The 22,971-nt window shown below is 46.4% G+C and overlaps 1 protein-coding gene across 1 annotated transcript in view; it reads left to right on the top strand.

Moving 5' to 3' along the window:
* Positions 1 to 20,850, top strand: part of NOC4L (nucleolar complex associated 4 homolog) — a 28,167-nt gene extending 7,317 nt beyond the window's left edge. Inside the window, exons 6-15 of the mRNA XM_088482076.1 lie at positions 182 to 281; positions 1,278 to 1,312; positions 1,502 to 1,552; positions 1,681 to 1,792; positions 1,897 to 1,957; positions 2,289 to 2,399; positions 2,527 to 2,690; positions 11,558 to 11,640; positions 14,566 to 14,679; positions 20,648 to 20,850. Coding sequence (XP_088338202.1) covers positions 182 to 281; positions 1,278 to 1,312; positions 1,502 to 1,552; positions 1,681 to 1,792; positions 1,897 to 1,957; positions 2,289 to 2,399; positions 2,527 to 2,690; positions 11,558 to 11,640; positions 14,566 to 14,679; positions 20,648 to 20,761 — 945 coding nt within the window. The 3' untranslated portion in view covers positions 20,762 to 20,850. The remainder of the gene's footprint in view (positions 1 to 181; positions 282 to 1,277; positions 1,313 to 1,501; positions 1,553 to 1,680; positions 1,793 to 1,896; positions 1,958 to 2,288; positions 2,400 to 2,526; positions 2,691 to 11,557; positions 11,641 to 14,565; positions 14,680 to 20,647) is intronic.
* The last annotated feature ends 2,121 nt before the right edge of the window (positions 20,851 to 22,971 follow it).

Genomic DNA, 22,971 nt, shown 5'->3' with positions numbered 1-22,971 from the left:
ATTTATCATCTAATCCTGTAAATAAGAATATTTGCAACTTCAAATCCTTCAAAAATTTGCAAAACCATTTTGCTTCTCTGTTGTAAACTTTCAGAATTGTGTTGGGGCCTATAATAGATTTATTCTTATTTTCAGTTAAATATTCTTGATTATTTTTTTATATTTTTTATTTTTTCTTCAGCCTCTACCCTCCATTTTCCAGAACAATGTTTTTTGCCTCATTTCATCCATTAATATGCCTATTGAGAATGAATTGTCAAATTTCCTGATAACACAGAGAGGTAAGAACACGATATACACACTTTGTGTTATATTACATTTATACTGTAGTTTATATGTTGTGGTCTCGCCCCATTATATCCCAGTTTGGTTCTAAGGTACGATTCTTAAACTGACCTTCTTCACACTTATTTCTCTCTCTGGTGTATCCCCTAGGCCTTGTAATTGAGCTTTTGCTCTTAAATAGCTTAACAACCTACCTTTATGCCTTTTGCTTGAGATGACTTTCCATTGAATAACACAAGGTCCTGCGCTGCGGTTTTGGTCTAGCTTAGGGTACCACTCTGTAACAGGTGAATTTGGTGCGGTTGACCCATCTAGTGTTTTTTTTACTGTGGTTTTTGGTTAATTGTGCCTGGGAAAAAATGAACATGCACTGTCACTAAAGCAAATTTGTCTCTCTAGCAACCTCACTGTGTTTGGTTAGAAACCTAAAACCCAAAGATCAGTGATAAGGTGCATACACACGTTCAGATCAGACAACGATAAAGATATTGTCTGATCGTCCTGCATGTGCTGGATGATCGATAATGATCATCCAACACAGCACCAACCCCCAAACGACTGTAACGATAAACGATCTCAGGTCCCTATAGTAACCTGGTCGGTATTGACCAAGTTGACCGGCATGCACGAGCGATGGTCGTTATCGACCATTTGTGCCTGCGCATCGATGGTCGTTGGAAGGGGCCAAAACCTGGATGATTTGAATGATAACGATATCGTTATCGTTCAAATCGTCAAGTTTAAGCTTACCGTGTGTACGGACATTTAGATCTGTGCGTATTATAGGTGAGGATGTGTTAAATAATAGTTCTATCTTCTGAATATTTGCTTTAGTTACTGATATAAAAAATATTTGGACTCCCCTTAAATGTTTCAATAAACAAAAGCTAAGTGGTTAACTTATTATTATCATCATTATTATTTAGATTTTTGGATTAAGTTCTTCAAGCTATGGAATATATGTAATTGACTTCTCTTTTCTTCTAACTCAGAAAACTGTGATGACTGGAAACCATCGAAATTAAAGGTAAATCTCTATATATACTGTGTGTGTGTGTGTGTGTGTGTGTATGTATATATATATATATATATATATATATATATATATATATATACGTGTGTGTGTATGTATATGTGTGTATATATATATATATATATATATAATACAGTTTTTCTTATTTTTATTTTTTTTAAGTAATTTCTCTATACTTTCCAGGAACACAAAAGGCTATTTGAGAGAGTCTGGATGAGCTTCCTTAGGCACAAGGTTAGTATGCAGTGCCTACACACGCTCATACATTTCTCATGGAGCACAAACTCCGTACAGTACTTTTCCTTGCTATAGCTTTAATTCTCAAATTCTTATTAGAGCTGACACATGTTTCATTTCTCCAGCTCCCAGTCAGTCTGTATAAAAAGGTGCTTTTAATCCTGCATGAGTCTATATTGCCGCACATGAGCAAGCCCACTCTAATGATAGACTTCCTTACAGCAGCCTATGAAGTTGGTAAGCAGAAATAAAACTTGGAAATGTCTGTGTATCTATGTTGTCCCGCTGACAACCTCTTGACATTTGTAACAAATTGCTGTATTTTCCTGCTGTGTGCTTAGGTGGAGCCATAAGCCTTCTTGCACTAAATGGGCTGTTTGTTCTCATTCATCAGCACAATCTGTAAGTAACAGTCTGATTATTTCTGGTTATGAAATGTATCTTGGGGATGAGTGTGTCTGCTTTTTAAGCATGTAGTCATTAATGAACTGTGCAGAGACCAGGCCCTGATTTCATTGGGGAAGTCCCTGAATTTGTGTAGTAAAGCCTTTCCCCCAGCAGTTAGTGTCCCATAGATGACACAATTGGAGATGAAACTTACAACATAAAGTTTCCGGGAAATTGTACACTACTATAAGGCACATACCTGGATACCACCAGTTGAGTGGAGTTAGAATATTACAGAAGGTACTGCTGGCAGATTTATGTGCTCATAGATTGTTTGTCCTCTCAGAGAGTACCCAGATTTCTACAAGAAGCTTTATTCTCTCCTGGATCCTTCTGTGTTTCATGTGAAATATCGAGCCCGCTTCTTTCATTTGGCAAACCTATTCTTGTCATCCACGTAAGTTATAAGGCTGAACACACTTGTACGTACATACTGAAGTTTTCTATTTGCCAGTTGCAGTTTACATTCCGCACACAGCACTTTACAGATTTTTTTTCTTCTGTTTTATAATGTGCTCTTCCAGGCACTTACCTGTGTACCTAGTTGCTGCGTTTGCCAAGCGCCTGTCACGGCTCTCTCTCACAGCACCTCCTCAAGTCCTGCTGATGATCATTCCATTTATATGCAACCTGATCCGGAGGCATCCAGCTTGTCGACCTCTCATTCACAGGCCCATGGCATCTGGAGGTGAATCCATGTTTATCATATGTTGTTAATGCTTTTCCAGAAGTTTGGAGACTTTGATCATTGCGGGAGACAATGTGGTCTATTTACTAAGCCTTGGATGGAGATAAAGTACCAGTCAATCAGCTCCTAACTGCCACATCACAGGCAATGTTTGAAAAATGACAGGAGCTGGTTGACTGGTACTTTATCTCCATCCACTTTATCTCCTCCAAGGCTTAGTAAATAGACCCCTATAGGTCTATATAGAGTGGCTGTTTTTCTTCAACAATGCCATTACGCCGTACACCGAATGTGGGCAGCATTGCCTCAGCATGCATACGTTCTGGTTCATGTTTGTTTTTTTTGTTTGTTTTTTTAATACCATAGTGTCTGGTGTATACTGTAGATTTATACACTTATAACAATTGTTAGAATGTTCAGCAGTTGTTGTAGGCGATGATAATGGAGATGTTTTTCTGTCCTGGATGTTATGACAGCAAAGTTGCTATTTTCTTTCTCTGCTCATGACTAGAAAATGTGTGCTATGTTACCTGTAGCTGAAAGGATGGCTAATTCCAGACATTTATATTGTCAGCAGGAATGCAATCTTTCATTTTACCACTGCAGCTTTCATAGCCACAAAATGACCTTTTCTTTTTTTTTGTTTGTTTTTGTCCTCGTTTATTTTATTGATTTTTACAATAGAGACAGCATACAAAGAAAACATAAAGATTAAGGGTCTTGCAAGTTTCATTGATGAGCAATACCCAGATTTTCAGTTAACAATCAATAATATGAATAATTATAAATATCAAATACATGTATTAAATAATAGTCTCAGAAATAAATTATAGGCATTATTATAATAGGAGCTGAGACTCTTTTTCCACCTATTGCATATCGGAACATATACAAAACATTAATGGTTAAACCACCCATTAAAGTCCATGCCTACAGGAGCCCCAATAAATGACTGTACCTTACCTTTTTGCCACATCTCATAGCTCTTATTTCATGGGCTGACCAACAGTGTATGTTTCCAGAGTCACCGGTGAATTGTAATTGTTACCCACTGTACATACTGAAACATTGTGGGGGACCTGCTAATATATTTTCCACACAATTCAACAGATGGCCTGATTCACAAGTGCACTTGCAGATTCCCGATTATTTGGAATCTGCGCAGGACCCATTCTTCAAGCATGCAGAATGGGTCCTGCATAGTCACACGCAGACCCTTCAATGCCTCTGCCTGATTGACAAGCAGAGGCATTTAAGGGGAGGGGGCGGCCGGCGTTCCAGGCATAGGGGCGTGTCGCCTCGTTTTCCCAGGAGTGGCCAGCCCAGTGTCGTGGGCTCGCAAAACGGCCAGCCTGAGCCAGCCCAGTGACCTGGGCTCGCAAGCCGGCCAGCCTGAGTAAGCGGAGGCCCGATGCCGTCCACTATCGCGACCATTGATCACCGATGGTCGCGATGGTGATCCCAGCCTGCCACCTCCGTCGCAGTGCTGGGATCGCAAACACAGCAGGGGGTGTCATACATCTGCTGCATTTGCATAATAGCGAGGATCGCAATTGCAATGCTGCCTGCGTGCAGCTTTGCAATTGCAATCCTTGCTGAATCAGGCCCAGAGTTGGCTCTTATTTGATCAATTTAGTAATGGCAGCAACTTCATCAACATGTATAAAATTGTCAAATGCTCAGACTGTTACTATGTCAGTATATAACAAAAAGCAGAATATTGCATAAAAGTAATCAATGTCTGAAAACACAGGGGAAGGGGAAAAGGAGCATCATTAGGGACTCAGGGTCTGATTCAGAGATGTACGCTTAACCGATGGTTAGTGCACATCTCCGATGGTAAGTGGTGTGCTCTTGAGCAGGGCCAGTTCTGCGATACCGCACGGAGTTCCGTCAAGGCTCTACTTGATTGACAGGCAAAAGCGTTTTTGGCGCGGTGCGGAGGTGGCCTGCTTTCCTGGAAAGGGGTGTGTGTTTTCCCCCTGTTTTCTGAGAGTGCTGAGGCCAGGGTCTGCGAAGATGGATGAAGACTTACTGGCCTCGCAAGCCGCCAGAACCCGGCCAGGCTGCGGTAAGCTTCAGCTACCACAGCCTGGCCAGAGCAGCAACAATCGTGATTCATGGTTGCGATTGTTCCGATGGTGATCCCAAGCTGTGACCTCGGTCGCAGCGCTGAGACCACGCAAATGTAAGGTTTCTGTTTCCTAAAGACATCTCCTGCTGCATTTGCATGTGAGATGGACGGAATTGCACAGCTTGTGTGGCTCTGCAATTCCATCCATCTCTGAATCAGGCCCTCAGAGTCATGAATTGCATCCTGAATTGCTTTTGGTGGAACGGTCCAAAGCATATGCCATGTTTTTGAAGTTTACTCTGGTCTAAAGAAGGTTTAAGAAAAAATGAAACAACATCCAAGATGGCTCAAGGTATAACTGAATTGAGTCTTCCTATAAACAGGAATCCAGAAAGAAATTGCAGCCCCCGAAATGGGACTAGCAAAAGACAGGTAGCCAGTCACCTGGGAGATGGGGGTCCACTAAATAGCATCTGACTGAGGGCCTGATTCAGAGGTGGACGCTAAGCAGTAGCAGCTGCGACTTCTGTGAAATTATGGTGATTCTGCAGTCATTGGGCTATTTGAGACACCGACTGCAGCCCAGTAAAGCCACAAATACATACATACACACAGATGTGTCCTCATACATCTAGCCTCCTTGCGCGTTAAAAAGCCCTTCTAGTCGCGTTATACCGTGACGTGACTCGGTAGCACTGAGCATCTTCATGTGACTTTTTGCGTTCAAATGTATCTTATTTGCACAGTGATGTGAATATGTAGCACAAGCAGCTTCTGCTAATAAAAATGATATGCAGCATGACTATGTTCTGTGTGCGGGTGTATCTGCATGCGAGATGCTATGTTACTGTCAGCGGCTGTAACACTGTAACGTAGCATTTTGCATGCAGATACACCCGCACTCGCTCAGCGAACATAGTCATGCTGCATATCATTTGAAGTAACAGAAGCTGCTTATGCTACCTATTCGCATCACTGTGCAAATAAGACGCATTTGAGGGCAAAAAGATGATTGACGCTACCGAGTCACACGGAGCTCCGGCGACTTGTAGTGGACAAATGATAGAGGTATGTGTGTTTGCCATAATATTGTATTGATTACAGACATGGTATTAAGGGGCACATTTGGATCAATTAGGACCAGTCACTGTTTTACTCCATTTTTCTTTGAATAAAGATCCGGACAACGTGCACTGTTGGAGGATCATGTAGACCTGACCATTTTGTCATTATCTAGCATGGTACTGACAGAATAATAAATGTGGCAGTATTTCTCCCTGACATAACTGGCCATGTCCATGTGTGACTTCACCAGCTAGGACAGAGCATTTCTGCTACTGAGCAGACTGCAGGTGCTATGCCAGAGTGATCCAAGAGGGAGGCTTCACTTATGGAAGATATAATTGTATGTCCAGCTTCATTTCAATTATTGTGACTCAATATTTTAACTATTTTATTTTTTGTTAAGTAAAACAAGGGTTTGCAATATTGTATAGTAGATGATTTATTTGTGCTTGTGAGTTCTGTTACCTAATTTGCCAGCCATATATTGTTTTTCTTATTTTTTTTTTTCTTATTTTTATAGAATATGTATTCCTTTTCCTACAGCATGCCACGGGATGGGTACAGGAAGCCAGCGCTCGGGATCCTGGCAGTCAGAATCCCGATGCCAACACCCCGACAGGGTTAGATTACTGACACTTGTCAGTCCGCATTCTAACCCTCTCCCTACCCTGACCCTAACCTCCCACCCTAGTGCCTAAATCTAACATTACCCCTCCCCGCAACCCCGCTACTGACCTTCTGGATTCTGGCAGTTGGGATGCCTTTGCAGGGATTCTGACAAGTGTCGGGATTCCAGCACCTGAATCCCCACAGTCGGGTATTGACCGCATGCCACATGTCTTTTATAAACTTGATTAACAGGTATATTTCTCCATCATCCACAAGGGGACACTGGAGCTTCTGACAGTGGTGGGTTGAGTAGATCCTGGCACTTTAAGAATCTAAAAGTGTGACTGGCTTCTCCCCCTCTATGCTCCATCAGCCCCAGTTTTTAGAATGCACCCGAGAGAGCCGGTGCACATGGGGCTGTCTCCAGCCCTATTTTAAATTTTTTTAAATAAGATCAATGAGGACAGGCAGACTTCTGGCTGTGGCATTCTGCCTGCACCGTGGTAGCTGCCAGGGAGGGTACCACCACGGCTACTGCAGCCTGTGTCCGGTCACCCTAAGGAGGAGGCTCCCACACGTAGGATAGAGAGTCCACAGACTCAGCGGGGTCCGCCACAGCTGAAACCAGCTCGTGTCTGGGCTTCCCCTCCCTGCCCAGCATCTTGGCCGCAGCAGCTCTGTGAGTATACATGTCTCTCCTGATTAGCAAGAGAGGCGTTACTAAAATCCAGCTGGGCTAGTGTCAGTTGCTATGCATTGTCACTTATAGAAGCACGGCTGTCAGTCTGCAGCGCCGGTGCTTGCATGAGAGAAGTGCCGGCTTCCAGGGCTGCTTGAAGGGGCTGTCTGCCTGCCATCAGCGCTTGCATAGTGCCGGTACCTTACAACCGCTTGGACGTGGCTGGTTGACTCAGAGCAGAGGGGACAGACAGATCCACTCTGCTAAGGGGTCCGTGAGTCCTGCTGTGGGGTAGCATTCATTTATAAGCCTGCCTATTCTACATTGGTGGTATTATATTGATATTCTGCTTCTCCCTATCTGTTGCTTTGTCTGCCTCAGTTTACATTGCCTGTCACAGGTGTCACTACAGACAAGACTGCTACACATAACTGTTTGCCTGCACTAAGTGCAAGAAGATATTTAATCAGGCTCGCTCTGAAGGGTCATCCCTGTGCGTTGTTTGTGAAGCGGAGAGTGCTAAAACAGCATAGTCTGTCACACCCTCCTTAATAAATAGTTTGGCTGGGGTCAGGGCAGATCTTCCATCAGAATTAGCCGCTTCTGGTAGGGAACGGGAGGCTGCCAAGGATAGATCTAGCACCTCTCACCCTTCTTTTCTTGCTACAGAACCAGCTTGGGCTCAGGATCTAGCCCGATCAGTAAATAGCCTTGCCAAGGTGATGTGTTCTGCGCCTAAGTCTCCTGAGCCGTGCTAAGTTGGCCGTCTAGGAAGAGGGCACTTCCGGCGATTCTCCAGTCAGATGAGGAATCTGAAGCAGATCACTCGTCTCAGGAGGAGGAAGGGGTGATGCTGGACGATCCGAAATAGAGGCTTTTCACCAGAACCTGAAGCGATGCAGGTTATTGAAGCACTTAACCTGGCTGTGAGGGAAGTACTTCACTTTTCTGACTCTGAGGCCCCAAGATCGTTAGATGACTCCTTGTTTGCTAAGAAACAGAAGTCTTCTGTTTCCTTTCCGGATTCCGGTAAGTTAGACGAACAGATAGCGGCAGCCTGGCAGCGTCCGGACCGTAAGTTCCAGATCCATAGACATTTTTTCTCCCTTTATCCTATTCTAACAGAAAATAGAAGTCGATGGGAGATCGTGGACTCTTCGGTTTCTCGTCCGTCGAAGAAAACCACGTTTACAGTTCCGGGAGCTATAATAGTTAAAGGAAAGCTCAGAGCGGAAATTGGAAACTCCGTTAAAATCCATTTATACTGCTGTGGGCACGCTTCTCAGACCGGCCTTTGTCGGCTCCTGGGTAAACAAGGCAGTGGAGAAGTGGGCGAAACAATTGACAGAAGGTCTAAGGTCAAACACTCCACGGGTGGATCTGATTACCTTGGCGGAGCATTTTCTGGAGTCTGCAGTACATGCCTCCAGAGATATTGGCCAGGTAGGCGCTAGGAGCTCTGCTTTGGCTGTTGCTGCTCGCCGGGCACTTTGGCTTCGTGCTTGGCAAGCGGATGCTGATTCTAAACGGGCGGTGTGAGCCCTTCCTTTCACAGGTGATATTTTTTTTTGGTCCAGAGTTGGACAAATGGATCTCTCTGGCCACCGGGGGTAAGAGCACTTTTCTACCTTCGGCAGCACCTCCTCCATGTCACTCGTTTAAGGGACCGTCTTATCGCTCCTTTCGAGCTCCAGCGAGATTTCAGGGTCGACCTTGAGGTTCGTCTCTAGCAGACCAAGAAGGTTGCGCAAGAGGACATCAGACTGCCAATGCCTGCCGTCCTTACTCATCAGATACTCATACAACACAGCTGGATTGTCAACATCCAGAATTCTCAATTGATGGCATCGCAGAGACTTCAGTTCCTGGGTATGATTCTGGACACAATCCTGCTTCGGATCTTCCTGCCGGTAGACAAGGCCATAGCCATCCAGGAGTTGGTTCGCTTGGTGCTCAGGCCAAAGAAAGTGTCTTTACATTTGTCTCCTAGGGAAGATGGTGGCATCCTTAGAGGCCATCCACTTCGGCAGGTTTCACTCCAGAACATTTCAATTAGAACTTCTGTCTCCATGGTCGGGGTCCCACATCCAAATGCATCGTCTAGTGCGTCTGTCTCCTCATATCCTTGATCTGGTGGCTCTGGATGGACCATCTGGTAGCGGTTAGACTCTTCAGAATTTGGAATTGGACCCACTACGGACGCCACCCTTTGCGGATGGGGAGCTGTGGTCTTGGACAACCACTTCCAGGGGTGTTGGTTGCAGCAGGAATTCCTGTTACCGATCAATGTTCTCGAACTGTGGGCAGTCTACAGGCTGCTCCTCTTCTACAGGCATTTCTGGTTCGGATACATTCCGACAACGCCACAGCTGTGGCATACATAGATTGACAAGGGGAAACCTGCAGTTGTCTAGCAATGAGAGAGGCCAGCTGCATTCTTCTGTGGTCAGAAATACACGTCGAGGCCATCTCGGTAGTCTTCATTCCGGGATTCTATAACTGGGAAGCAGACTACCTCGGTCGTCAGGATTTTCACCCCGAGGAGTGGTCCCTTCATCCTGAGGTCTTCCTTCAACTAGTTTACCATTGGGGGAGGCCACAAATAGACCTCATGGCTTTCCGGATGAATCGACAGCTACCCCTTTACTGTTCCAGGACCAGAAATCCAGCAGCGGTTCCTTGGCCGTACAACCTTGTGTACCTGTTCCCACCTTTTCCACTTCTTCCTCGGGTTCTCAAGAGGATCAAGTGCGAGACGTCCACAGTCATCCTAGTGGCTCCGGATTGGCCTTGTCAGTCTTGGTACTTCGATCTACTCCTTCTGGTAGACGAACCTTGGCCCCTTCCACTACAGTCGGATCTTCTGCAGCAGGGTCCATTCGTGTACCCGGATTTATGTCCGCTTCATTTAACGGCGTGGCTGTCAAAACCGCCATCCTAAGAAGACCTGGCATTCCAAAGGCAGTCATTCCTACTATGCTCCGAGCTAGGAAACCGGTGACATTAGCATATTGTTGCATTTGGAAGGCTTATCTCCTGGTGTGAAGGACGTGTATCTTCCACTTCGTCCTTTCATTTGCAGTGTCTTCTTCTTCAAAAGGGGCTTGACGCTACGTTTAGGGTCTCTAAAAGTGGAGATTTCTGCTCTTTCATTTTTTTTCCAGCGTCGCCTAGCTCTGATTCCGGAGGTGCAGACCTTTTTTTCAAGGGGTGCTTAAAATACAGCCCCCCTTTGTGCCACAAACGGACCCATGGGACCTGAACCTCGTCTTATCCTTCCTTCAGTTGGCCAAGTTTGAGCCTTTGGAGGATGTGGATTTGAAATATTTAACTTGGAAGGTGGTCCTCTTATTGGACCTTGCTTCGGCTAGGTGAGTGTTGGAACTTGGGGCTTGTGTTGTCGTTCCCCTTACTTAATTTTTCATGGTGATCGGGCGGAATTGTGTATCCACCATTCTTTTTTGCCTAAAGTAGTCTCTGCTTTTCACCTAAGTTGGCAGATTGTGGTGCCGGCCTTGTTGGACTCTTCCAGGGGTTCTTTCTCCCTAGATGTTGTACGGGCGCTACGAACTTATGTGGCCCGTACTGAAAGACTACGTAAATCAGAGGCTCTATTCATTCCTTATTATTCAAATCGACGTGGCTGGCCAGCGTCAAAACAGATTTTGGCCAGGTGGATTCGTCTGACCATTTGTCAGGCATATGTTGCTTCTGCACGACCTCGCCTGTATCCATCTCTGTGCATTCTAGGCGCTCGGTGAGTACTTCGAGGGGCGGTATGTAAAGGTGCCTCGGCTTCACTGCTTTGTAGAGCAGCTACATGGTCTTCGTTAAATACGTTTGTACGTTTCTACAGGTTTGACATATTTTGCGGCATCTGCTTCGAGTGTTGCAGGTTGTTCAGCACTCTTCTGGCAGGGAAGCTTTGGAACGTCCCCACTGTCAGAAGCTCCACTGTCCCCTAGTGGATGAAGGAGAAAAGAGGATTTTGGTACTTACTGTTATATCCATTTCTCCGATTCCACAGGGGACACTGGACGACCACCCAGTGCTTCTTACTTGCTTACCAGTTACTTATTCTGCTTTGGTTTAGTTGCAGTTTTATCTGTTGTTTTTGTCTGACTGTTTATGTTCCTGAAGACTGTGTGTGTTCCTGCAGTGTGTTGGTTCGATTGTTTTTGTTCTTCTGTCGTTCTGTCTGTTCTCCGTCTACTCTAGGGCTCAGTTCTTAAATGTGGGGCTCACTGGGCATAGAGGGGGAGGAGCCAGTCACACTTCTAGATTCTTAAAGTTCCAGGCTCTACTCAACCCACCGTCTATACCCCACTGTCAGGAGCTCCAGTGTCCCCTGTGGAATCGGAGAAATGGATTTAATGGTAAGTACCAAAATCCAGTTTTTGAGGCCATTTCTGCAACTCAGTCATTGTTTTTTGCTCTTAGATCTGACATCAGATCCATACATCATGGAAGAGCAGGACCCAGCAAAAAGTCAAGCTTTGGACAGTTCTCTCTGGGAGCTGGAGGTATTACAGTAAAGTACATTATATCATAGTATCCCTGCAATAGCTATACCTTTATTCTTCAGTGCACTAAAACTTGATAGCTAAAATTGGGAGGATCAGGCCATTATGTAATATGAAATGTTTTGTCACCTGTAACTTTAGACCATTTAGATTCAGTATGTGTATTACCGTTGCTTTCCTGTGTCATTTTGAAAATCAGCTTGTCATCAGCTATATCTGTGGTCAGCAACAGGACTGTATGTAGCCCGAATGACTGTATGTAGCCTGAATGATACCAGTGTGTCAATTGCATTTATTTTGACTATGTAGCAGGTTAGTTAATTGATGGGTGATTCTTCTTATCAAAACTTTCTGCTTAAACTATTTGAAGATGTCATCGTTGTGCTTTGATTTTCTAATTTGGATCTGATGTTTTTACTGCATATGGGGTCACCTATGACCTTATGAGGGCACTTCAATTGTTTTTTTTGTACCCAATCTCCCATCTAAAGTGATGGGAGATCGGGGGCGATATTCAGTTGTTTTGGGCGTCCACGCCTTTTCACGAATGTTGTGCCCAAATAGACCAGGTTTAGCTGCTTTAAGCGAAAGTCCTGGTTAGCGCGCAGCAAACCAGGAATTTTTGATGATTTCTGCTTGCCACCATAGGAGTGTACGGGCAGAAATCTGTGCGTCAGAGGCATTCGCACCCGATCAAAGCAAATATTAAATTCTTCCCTATAAGTCTGGTTTTTAACTTGTCTGCATGTATCACATTTTGGTATTTTTGGAGGCCTATTATGAATGGTCACAGCCAATCGAGAGCCCCTGACCAAGCTATTCCAGGTGTTTCCAGATGTAGATTGGATGAATGTTTAGTTCTTAATTAGAAATATTAAATAATGCCTCCCTCACTATTACACAGTTAGCATATTGCATGGGTTTTCATTAATAATTTTTATCGGGTTAAACTAATAAATTATATTTTTTAAAATTTTTGTTTCTCATATCACCATACTGTATTTTTGCCATTAGTTTTTTTTGTACTGCATACATCTATTTGTAGAATATATATTTTTTGGAACATAAGATGCCCCATAGATTTTGTGGTCCAAATTAAGAAGCGACCCATCCCACTGTGTACTGAGACCAACATCACTAACAAGCCGGTGCCCCTTCACCTGCACTACCGTATCTCACTGTGTCCTGGGACCATCACAGACAAGCCGGTGCCCCTTCACCTGCACTACTGAGTCTGCTTTTTCGCTTTATCTTAAACCACTAAATCCACTATAATATCTGCTCTGTGGCAGCCATTCTGACATACAAGGGTTGTTCAATACTGTAAGTAAGGTAACAACACGTGTAATGTACGCTTTCATTCTGCTTCCCCTCGCGGCCATCAGACTGCGCCTCCTTTCAGTCATACTGTCCCAACATCAGTTGTAAGATGGCGGGAACATGGACAAACACGGCAGCTGAAATTCATTGACAACTTGTCGAGGTGTATGGTGATAACATCTTGTCAGGTTTGGGTTTGGTGCACTGCCTTTGATAACGGCAGGAAAGACGTTCAAGATAAGCAGCGATCTAGCTGGCCAAATGTGTCTACCACAGATGGCAATTTGTGCTGCATTGAAGGTCTGATCCAAGAGGACAGACGTACTCGAGTTAATGATATTGCTGATGAACTGAACATCTCAGTGGGTACTGTACACATCATTCATGGGGGTACAGGAAAAAATGGTTCACACTGGGTACCGAAGCTAGTCACAGAAGTTCACAAAACCAATAGGATGGGATTGTCTCTCGTGCACTTGTCGCGGTACCATGAGGGTGTGCAGTTCCTGCAGCGTATTTTTACAGGCGATGAAACATGGGTGCACCGGAGATGAAGCAAGCATCTATGATATGGAAACATGCATCATCCCCAACTACAAAGAAATTCAAAACAACTCCCATCAGCAAGAAAGGTCATGGCGACCATGTTTTGGGACCACAAGGGTGTGCTTCTTGCTGATTTACTCACCAAAAGAAATCCTGTGAATGCTGCCTGCTCTTGAGACACATTTAGCTGGTTGCAGAGGGCAATTCATCTAAAACGATCTGGGTTACTGTAAGCGGGCATCGTATTGCTGCACGAAAACGCCAGGCCATACTCAGCCAACCGCACGCGTTAGTTGTTACGACGCCACCATTGGGAGGTACTGGTCCATCCTCCCTTCAGCTGTGACCTAGCACCAAGTGATTTCCATCTCTTTTGGACAATTGAAGAAGCACCTGGGTGGAAGGCGATTCGCAAGAGACGATGAAGTTCAGCAAGCCATCATGTCCTGGCATCAGGCGCTTGACGCTGATTTCTTTGATGCCGGGTTAGAGGCCTTGGTGTACCGTTGGAACTCCTACTTAAATAAGAATGGGAGCTATGTGGAAAAATAATCTGTACCAAGGCTATACCATGGATTATATCTATCAGTACGAGATTAATAAATATGTGCAATGAGAGTTCTTGCTACCTTATTAATTGAACCACCCTTGTATATGTATAATCCGCCATGTTTACAGATGAGAACAGGCAACACTTGATTGGATGTACACATGAACATTGACTACATGGGCATGAAAGGAATTTGGCTATATGGACAAGGTAGCAACTTGCCGATTACCTCTTTACGTATTAGTGGTTGCATTGGAATGTTAGGGTCACTTTTTTTTTTTTATATATTGGTATTTTCAGCAATAAACAGGACAGAATTCAAAAATCTTTACATTCTTTCTGACATTCACTCCAGTAATGATTAGATCTTGTACCATTTATTGATGTTAAATCATATCTACAGACAAAATCATTATGCAGTGTAAAACTAACTGTATTCTTCTAGTCCCTTTCCCATTTCTAATTCTAATACCATTGATTTTCTATTTTTTGTTTTATATTAAATGCAGGCTTTGCAGAATCATTACTACCCAGATGTTGTGAGAGCTGCCAATGTAATTAGCCGGACACTGTCAACACAAGAAAGCGATGTCTCTGAGTTCCTGGAGATGTCATCCTATGAGGTAGGATCTATTATCCTGTATATGTGGTTTGTGTTAATGAGCAGAATTCCTATATGGAATCTATTTCATATAGGATTTCCTTACCTTGAAGCCTTAGCTGGCAGTACGCCAGCTGGTGAAATGCAGGTGTAGGCGTCAAGTGGCTATTCACACAGAGTGGTGGTGGTATATGATTCACCTTCTGGCTAATGGCCTGTAGGTAGCTGTTTTATGGACACCACAGCTATTCGCAATGATGTTGGCTCTAATGACTACATCATTTCTTTCATTGGTATATTAGTACTGCATATTTGTCACTTAAACCCTTTTAAGTTGTGAATCCAAAGAAAGGTCCATTTTTATTTTATTTCTAATTACCATCAATTGGTTCCAGCCTCCCCTTTTTGCCAAGCCTTCCAATTGCCTGATTTAGTAAACCTATTGGCATCCCATGCAGTGATACGTAATCTTTCATGTCGTCGTTTATTCCAATTCAAATGGGAAAACGCCTTTAACATGTTTTTCTACTTCAGGGTCCATAGGGGGTCCACAGGGTTGACCTTGGGGTATAGGTTGGGAACCAAATCCGGGCACCACGCAGTTAAAGCTTTTAGCTCCCAGGATGCACTTGGGTCCACTCTCCCTATAACCCTGCCCCCCAACCAGAGGCACCTCAGTTTAAGTTGGTGCCCGGCCGGAGTGCAGTGGGGAGCTGATTAGCAGCCCCTAAGCTTAAAATTTATTTTAAAAAAGAGTTTTATTATTTTTTACTACTCTTCAGAGCGGCAGCGTCAGACTGTCCAATGGACGTCTAAGCTGCCGCTCCTACACCCCACCGGCGCTGCGACGCCAGTACAGATCTGGGGATCGCAGCGGGACCCCAGAGTCTGTACTAGCCGGACTCTGGAGGAATCCCTAGGCTGCTGCCGGATCGACGGGGACAGGTAAGTCGCGTGGTCACCGCTTGCGGTGATCCACGTGTGTATGCAGCCTTATGCCTCTGGGGACAGACCGGAGGCGCTAGCGGTGGCGACGGGCTCCCCCTCCATGGAGGCATACCCCGCGTGTCCACTAGCCCACCAGGGATTATAGTGGCAGCGGGAGCCGGCATCCCGGGGGGTTAATTGCTAGCCAGGGGAGGAAGCCTTCCCTGTCTAGCGGCTCCTCCCCTCAGCTCAGCGCGCCTTTCAACACGCAGTCTGGCGTCGCTGGGTTGCTTCCTCCGCGGGCCACGCTTCTTCTGAGGTCTCCAGCGGCCATTATCTCTCGGTGGTGCTGCAGAACTCCTAGGATGACAGTGAGCCCAGTCCCCCTGCGTACCTGGCCATTTTGGGTGAGTGTACACAGCGCTATAGCCTTCCCAGACACTGAATCTGGGCAGTTGAATGTAGCGACATTGTGCAGTATATTATATGTCATGCTTATGTATGTACAGTATATATGTCTGCATTGTATGTGACTTATGCTAGTGCTGACTGTCTGCTTTTTCTCTCACCTGTCAGTGTATATCTATCCCTTTTCTTTATCTGCCGCATTGTCGTAACTCGCTTGTGGTTACTTCACCATACTGCCCTTTTCAACTCGGGGTATCTCGCAATTTCTTGCACTTTACCCCTGTGTCGCAGACTATCGCTCCCTGCCGGGGTTTTTCACAGTACATGAATTACCTCCGGTACCGCATCGGTCTGTCATTCCCCTTGCAGGGATTACCACAACGGTCACCCTGGTGGATGTCGTTTTCTACGAAATACTAAATGGCGTGATATACGCCCTGTGGTTACTTCCCAGTGGCTCTGCCGTGAACTGGAGGGTGTATTCGGCTCTTTCCCCCTCACATGGGGGGGGGCCGATTTCAAGTATTATTATTCCTGCTTTGGGGCTGGTAGCCAGGTTCATTCTGGATATGGAGAATGTCGATCCTGCACCTGTATCATACATTCCTCGTTTCTGCCCAGCGGGTGGATCTCATGGCGAGAGTCTGGCTGTCGCCAGATACGAGGGGTCACAAAGGCCTCCTGTTTCCCATTCCCTGAGGGTCCTCACAAGTAATAGAAATCTCCTTCTGGGGTGGATTTGTATGTTAATCGTCGGGTTACAGGCATTAATATGCCTCCCATCCCGGCCTGGACAGATTTTACGGATCCGTAGGTGGTAACTTTACCTGAAATCAATGTACTTGTTTTCAGGGCCTGTTGCCCGTACTACCATGGCCATCGCATGGTTGGTTAATACTGTTGCATACTGGGCTGATGCATTTGTAACGTTTTTCCCCCTTCAACACGTCTGGGATTCAAATGTCTTTTGCCGCTCACATAAAATATGCAGTTGTCATATGTGGGATTACCTACATTGGATGCCGGTCTTCTAACTTTCAGGGTTTCGGCTGCGTCTGTATCCGCCGCAATACCCTATGGCTACGTTATGGGAAAGCAGAGGTGCAGTCTCCTACCATGGGGAAGATCTTGTTTGGTCCGGCCTTGACAAGATTGTTGCATCATTGGCAGTATCACTAATGGAGAGATGCCGTCTTTAGCTACTCCCACTACATTCGGACTAACTCTGTTAAGTCTTTTTGTCCTCAGGGTCAGCCTAAAGGCCTGTTTTTTCCTAGGCTGTTGGCCTCCACGGGGGCCACCATATCTAGTACCGAGCTGTCCTGGACTTCTGGACGGCCCTGCTTCTACGCCGGAGGATAAACCTTCAGCCTGACGGGGCAGGTCTACATCTGGGGGATTCCAGAGTGAGATACTGATTCTCAACGGTCTCTCATTGCTCAGGCGGCCTCCTCACAGGCGTTGTTACACGGGCCCTTCTTCCGATCAGGGCCTTACAAACCCAGAAAGCTATACAGCCTTTGCGGTAAGCAGAGCTATTTCGGCCAGCCTCACTATCTCAGCGAGGGACTGGTTGTTCTTTTTTCTTTCTGGGGCAGTGACTGACTGGTCCTTCATTTGCCTATACTCTGTCTCAAATCCCTGAATCAGATTCCAAGGGTGCCTGGACTCAGGTGGAATCCTCCTTGCTCCATCATCCGACGTTTGGAGCCTGGGGACTTTATGGTATATCTGAGTATTCAGGATACGTACCTACGGGTACATACAGAGCCCTCTCATCAGCAGGGGTTCAGGTTTGCTGTGCCACAGCAAAACTTGCAAGTTTCAGGCTCTGCCTTTTGGGACTGTCCTTAACTCCACCGGGGTTTACCAGCTTTACGGATTTTCTGACGGTTCACCTGTTCAGTGTATCCGAATGCTCCTTTCTCTGGACGTCATCCTGCTTTTAGCAGGATCACCGAGGTACTTTACCGCCGGGTCAGGATAACCGTGGCTTTTTCTCGGCACAGATAATTAGTCACCGGAGAAAAAGTCCTCCCTGCATCCCTCACAGAGTATTCTTCATCTGGGAGCACTGCTGGATTCTCAGGAATCTGAGAATTTTTCTGGCGTAAGACAAGCTCTCCGCTCTTCAACTTGGAGTGTGCGGATGTCTACGCGGTCGACATATGTCATTACTCTTGGTGATGCGTGGTCTCCCAGAGTGTCTACCTTCTGGGAGGGGGGAATGTGTTCAGTTCCATTCCAGGCCTTGCCATAATTGACTCTTCTCCAGATGGATCGAGTTTTTTCCATCGGATTGCTGTTCGGACGATGATGCTCTCTCCGAAGCCGAGTCGGTCTCTGTCCGGGTGGCTATGGCCATCTCGTCCAGGGTATTCTTTGCTGCAGACAGTGTCTGGTCCGCATTCATTTCGGGGTAGCTGGACATCTGTCGCTTCCGCCCTGCCACTTGTTGGAACTTTCGGCTGTCTTGGGCCTTCACTCTGGCCTAACCCTTATGTCACGGTAAACCTGCATAGGTTCAGTCCAACAGTGTCACAACAGTGGCTTCCATCTAGGCAACACTGGTAGTTCGGTGGCAATGACAGGAATGTCATACATTCTGACATAGTCCAAGGGTCTTCTCCTGGCCAACTCTGCAGTGTTCATTCCGGGAGCTCTCCATTGGGAAGCGGGCTTCCTCAGCCGTCACGACGTGCATCCCGGGGACTAGTCTCTTCTCCAAGAGAGGTTTCAACTCCTGGTGAGCAGAGGGTGCCTCCCTGAAGTGATTGGTCCTCATGGCCTTCTGACTCTATCACACACTACCGGTGTTACAGTCCAGCTCTAGGAGTACTGAAGCTACCTTCAGTGACTCTGTCAGTGAAGTGGTCCTTCCACTTTGTGTACCTGTGTCCTCTGGTCTCCCTTCTTCCTCGAGGTCTTCGGAAGTTTAATTCGAGACGGAGGGGCTTTCCTTCTGGGGGCTCCAGTTCATCCCAGACGTCACTGGTACTAGGATTTTCGGAGTCTCCTCATCGATGCTCCGTTCCTACTGCTTCACTATCTGGACCTGTTGTCTCAGGGTCCTTGTTTTTCCCTGGACCTGGATCGTTTGTCTATGACTGCGCCCCTGCTGTGGTCCTAGGGCTTCCCTGGCTCTGTCTTCATTGAGATGTTTAGAGCAGACAGGCCAGACTTTGCTGGGATCTGCCACAGACTGTGGCATACGTAATTCTTACGGTATCGTACCTGTCGATATGATCCTCCGGTGTCCAGGATTTCCAGATATTCTGGCATTCCTGCCAGCTGGCTTGGGTTTCACCCTCGGCCTGGCCTTCCTGACAGTGCGGATCTCTACACTGTCGGTATGGTTAAGATATGGAATTGCTCCACTCTGGTATCCAGTTCATCCTTTGGTGTGTTTTCTGGCTTATGCCTCCATTTGTCCTCCCTAGGGACTCCTTGGGAGTTAGTAGTGGTTCTTCGTTCCCTCCGGGGACAGTCGATGGAACCGCTGGTTGTGATAGCCATTACATGGTCTATTGCTTAGGCTCCCTCTCTTTCTCTCAGGGTGTTTATATTAACCAGGAGAGTGTCTGTCTGACTTGGGAGCATTCTCATGTGGCTCCCTCTTCTGGAGGGCATCATGTCAGGGTGTGAGTTGCTCTCGCCCTGTGTTTCTTCTTAATGTGGTTTTTAGGTTCCATATTATTCTGGAACTTATGGTACAGCCATTCAGCCCCCAGTCCTCTCGGCTGGTGTGGCCTCATTGACTGTGGTCCGGTCTCTTTGGATTTATGTGATCCGTTCAAGCTCCTTACGGAAATCGGACTCCTTATTGGTGGTCTGAGATTTCTAGTTTTCACAGGAAAGGATGGCCGGCCTACAACTAAATGTTGGCTGGATGGCCTCGTATGTCTTCCTCAGGGGCTTACCCAGGGGTAGGCCTTTCTGTTGTTGATGCTTGTTTTTTTCTCGGGCCATGTAACCCTTGTGGGCGGCTCGTTGTGGCGCCTCGGCTGTTTTGCCTTACTAGGTGTCCACGTGGTCTTCTGTCCATACCTTTTTAAGGTTCTAGGCATTGGTTTCCTTTGCCTCTCAGGATGCTTCCTTTTTGGCGACGGATTCTCCTCTCAGCACAGGAGCGTCCCCACCCTTGGTTGAACTGCTTTGGGACATCCCCAAGGTCAACCCTGTGGACCCCCTATGGACCTTGAAGTAGAAAACAAGAGATATGGTAAGAACTTACCTTTGTTATCTCTGTTTCTACGAAGTCCATAGGGTCCACAGGGCGCCCGCCCTGACGCACCTGGCTTCATATGGGCTGTGTTACTGGTCACCGGTTTCCCGTCTCCTTTTCTGTGAGTATGGTTCTAGTGTTCCAGTTTTCTCTCTCTTTTTCTCTCCTCCTCCGGCCTTTGGCTACTTACAAACTGAGGTGCCTCTGGCTGGGGGGCGGGGTTATAGGGAGAGTGGAGCCAAGTGCATCCTGGGAGCTAAAAGCTTTAACTGCGTGGTGCCCGGATTTGGTTCCCAACCTATACCCCAAGGTCAACCCTGTGGACCCTATGGACTTCGTAGAAACAGAGATAACAAAGGTAAGTTCTTACCATATCTCTTGTTTTGATTAATCTTTAATAACAAGATCTTTTTTTTTTTTTTTATTAAAGCTTTTTGAGAAGCAGATGAAGAAAAAGTTCAAGTCTGTGCCATTGGAATTCGAACCTGTTAGAGGACTTCTTGGCAAGAAACATGATATCACTGCTGAACACTTCTGCTTGTAAATTGTTTTACTCTTTTACATTGTATTCATTTATTTTTTTCATGCAATCTCAGACCACATTTCCATATTTGCAATAAATTCTTATTGATCCAAGAGAAACTGTATCGTACTTCTATTTTTTTATTCTTATTTCTACTGGCGCAATCTGTTAGACAGTCTTTCAAGTTGACCCTTTGCAAAAAGGCAACATAAATGTTAATTCTGCTTTTTTATTCTACCATAAAACTTAAAACAATACAGTATTTCTCCTTCATCCACTAGGGGACACTGGAGCTTCATGACAGTGGGGTATAGACGGTGGGTTGAGTTGAGCCTGGCACTTTAAAAATCTACAAGTGTGACTGGCTCCTCCCCCTCTATGCCCCATCAACCCCAGTTTTTAGAATGTGCCCGAGTAGAGCCGGTGCACAGGGGCTGTCTCCAGCCCTTATATTAATTTTTATATGATTTGTAAAAGAATCAAGCAAGAGGACAGGCAGACTGTTAGCTGTGACAGTCTGCCTGCATCGTGGGAGCCGCCAGAGAGGGGACCACACGGCTACTGCAGCCTGTGTCCGGTCACCCTATGGAGGGGAGGCTGCTTTAGGCAGTTAGGAGTCATCAGACTCAGCGGGGCCCGCCACAGCTACCACTGGCTTGTGTCCGGGTCCCCGCTCTCCCCTCACTGCCCAGCGCTCTGGCCGCAGCAGCTCGGTGAGTAGCACACCTCTCCTGACTAGCAGGAGAGGTGAAAATAACTGCTGGGTCTGAAAACAGCGCGCGGCTGTCAGCCCTGCTGTCAGTTGCCACGCTGGTGTTGTGATAGAACACCGGCGCTGGCTGTTAGGTAGGCGCGCTCACAGCGGTCCTGCCTCTGCGTGCCGGTGCTTGGTAAAAGGCACCGGCACGGTTATCACTGGGGCGGTCGTGCCGCTTGCCCCCGCTGTTAGTGCGGGGACAGAACGTCCCACTGTATAAGTGTATGCCGCGCGCATACAAAGCGGCGGCCATTAGGGGAGGAGCTTTTGGGTCCCTCCTCCTCTTCCTCCTTCACTGCCTGGGCTAGTTTGGCGCGCTCTGAACGGGAGTGGCGCCTCAGACTGCAGGCACTGAGCGGAGGGGGAGAGGAGCAGATGAGAGCATCTACAGGGGGTCTGTAAATACAGAGGGTGGTTTTAACTACTTTCTGGTCCTATTGATTGCTCCTCCCTTATATGCCTGTCTGCCCCTGTTACTGAGTTGCATTTTCTTGAAATTCTGCTCCTCTTATACTGCTCTGCATGCAATTTGAGTAGCATTATTATTGAAATTCTGCTCCTCCCTTATTGCTCTGTCTGCTCCTATACTTGAGTAGCATTATTATTGTAATTCTGCTTCTCTCTATACTTCTTCTGCATTCCTGAATTGTATGTGGTGCTTGTCTGTGAGTACATGATGACATCCAGGACAGAAAAAACTGCATCACAAAAGCTGTTTGCCTGCACTAAGTGCAGGAAGAAGTTTACCCATGCTCGCTCCGAAGGGTCTTCCCTGTGCGAGACATGTGAAGCAGACAGTGCTAACACGCAGTCTGTCACTCCCTCCTTCATAAATAGTTTGGCCGGGGTCATGGCGGACCTTTCTTCTGAATTAGCCGCTTCCCGTAGGGAACGGGAGTCTGCCAGAGATCTACCTGGCACATCTCACCCTTCTTTTCTAGCAGAACCAGCGTGGGCTCAGAATTTAGTCCGCTCGGTGAATAGCCTTGCTCAAGCGATGGGTTCTGCGTCTAAAGCTCCTGAAGCTACGGTAAGTCGCTCATCTAAAAAGAGGGCTCTTCCGGCGGTTCTCCAGTCGGATGAGGATTCGGCAGCGGATCACTCGTCTCAGGAGGAAGGGGAGATGCTGGACGAATCAGACGTAGAGACTTACTCACAAGAACCTGAGGCATTGCAAGGTATTGACGCACTCATTCTAGCGGTAAGGGAAGTTCTTAAGATTTCTGGCCAGGAAGCTCCAGAATCGTTAGAAGACTCCTTATTTGCCAGGTCACAGAAGATGGCCGTCACATTCCCTGTTTCTCTCCAGTTGGATGAACAGATGACGGCAGCCTGGCAGAATCCGGACCGTAAATTCCAGATTCCTAAGCGCTTTTTCTCTCTTTACCCATTTCCTGCGGAAAATAGGAAGAGGTGGGAGACCCCGCCACCTGTGGATTCTTCGGTTTCTCGGTTGTCAAAGAAGACCACGTTA

Source organism: Taudactylus pleione, unplaced genomic scaffold, assembly GCF_031769625.1.
Source record: "Taudactylus pleione unplaced genomic scaffold, aTauple2 ptg000282l, whole genome shotgun sequence".
Lineage (NCBI taxonomy): Eukaryota > Metazoa > Chordata > Amphibia > Anura > Myobatrachidae > Taudactylus > Taudactylus pleione.
The sequence above is the reverse complement of the archived record's forward strand: the minus strand, read 5'-3'. Positions and strand labels throughout refer to the sequence as shown.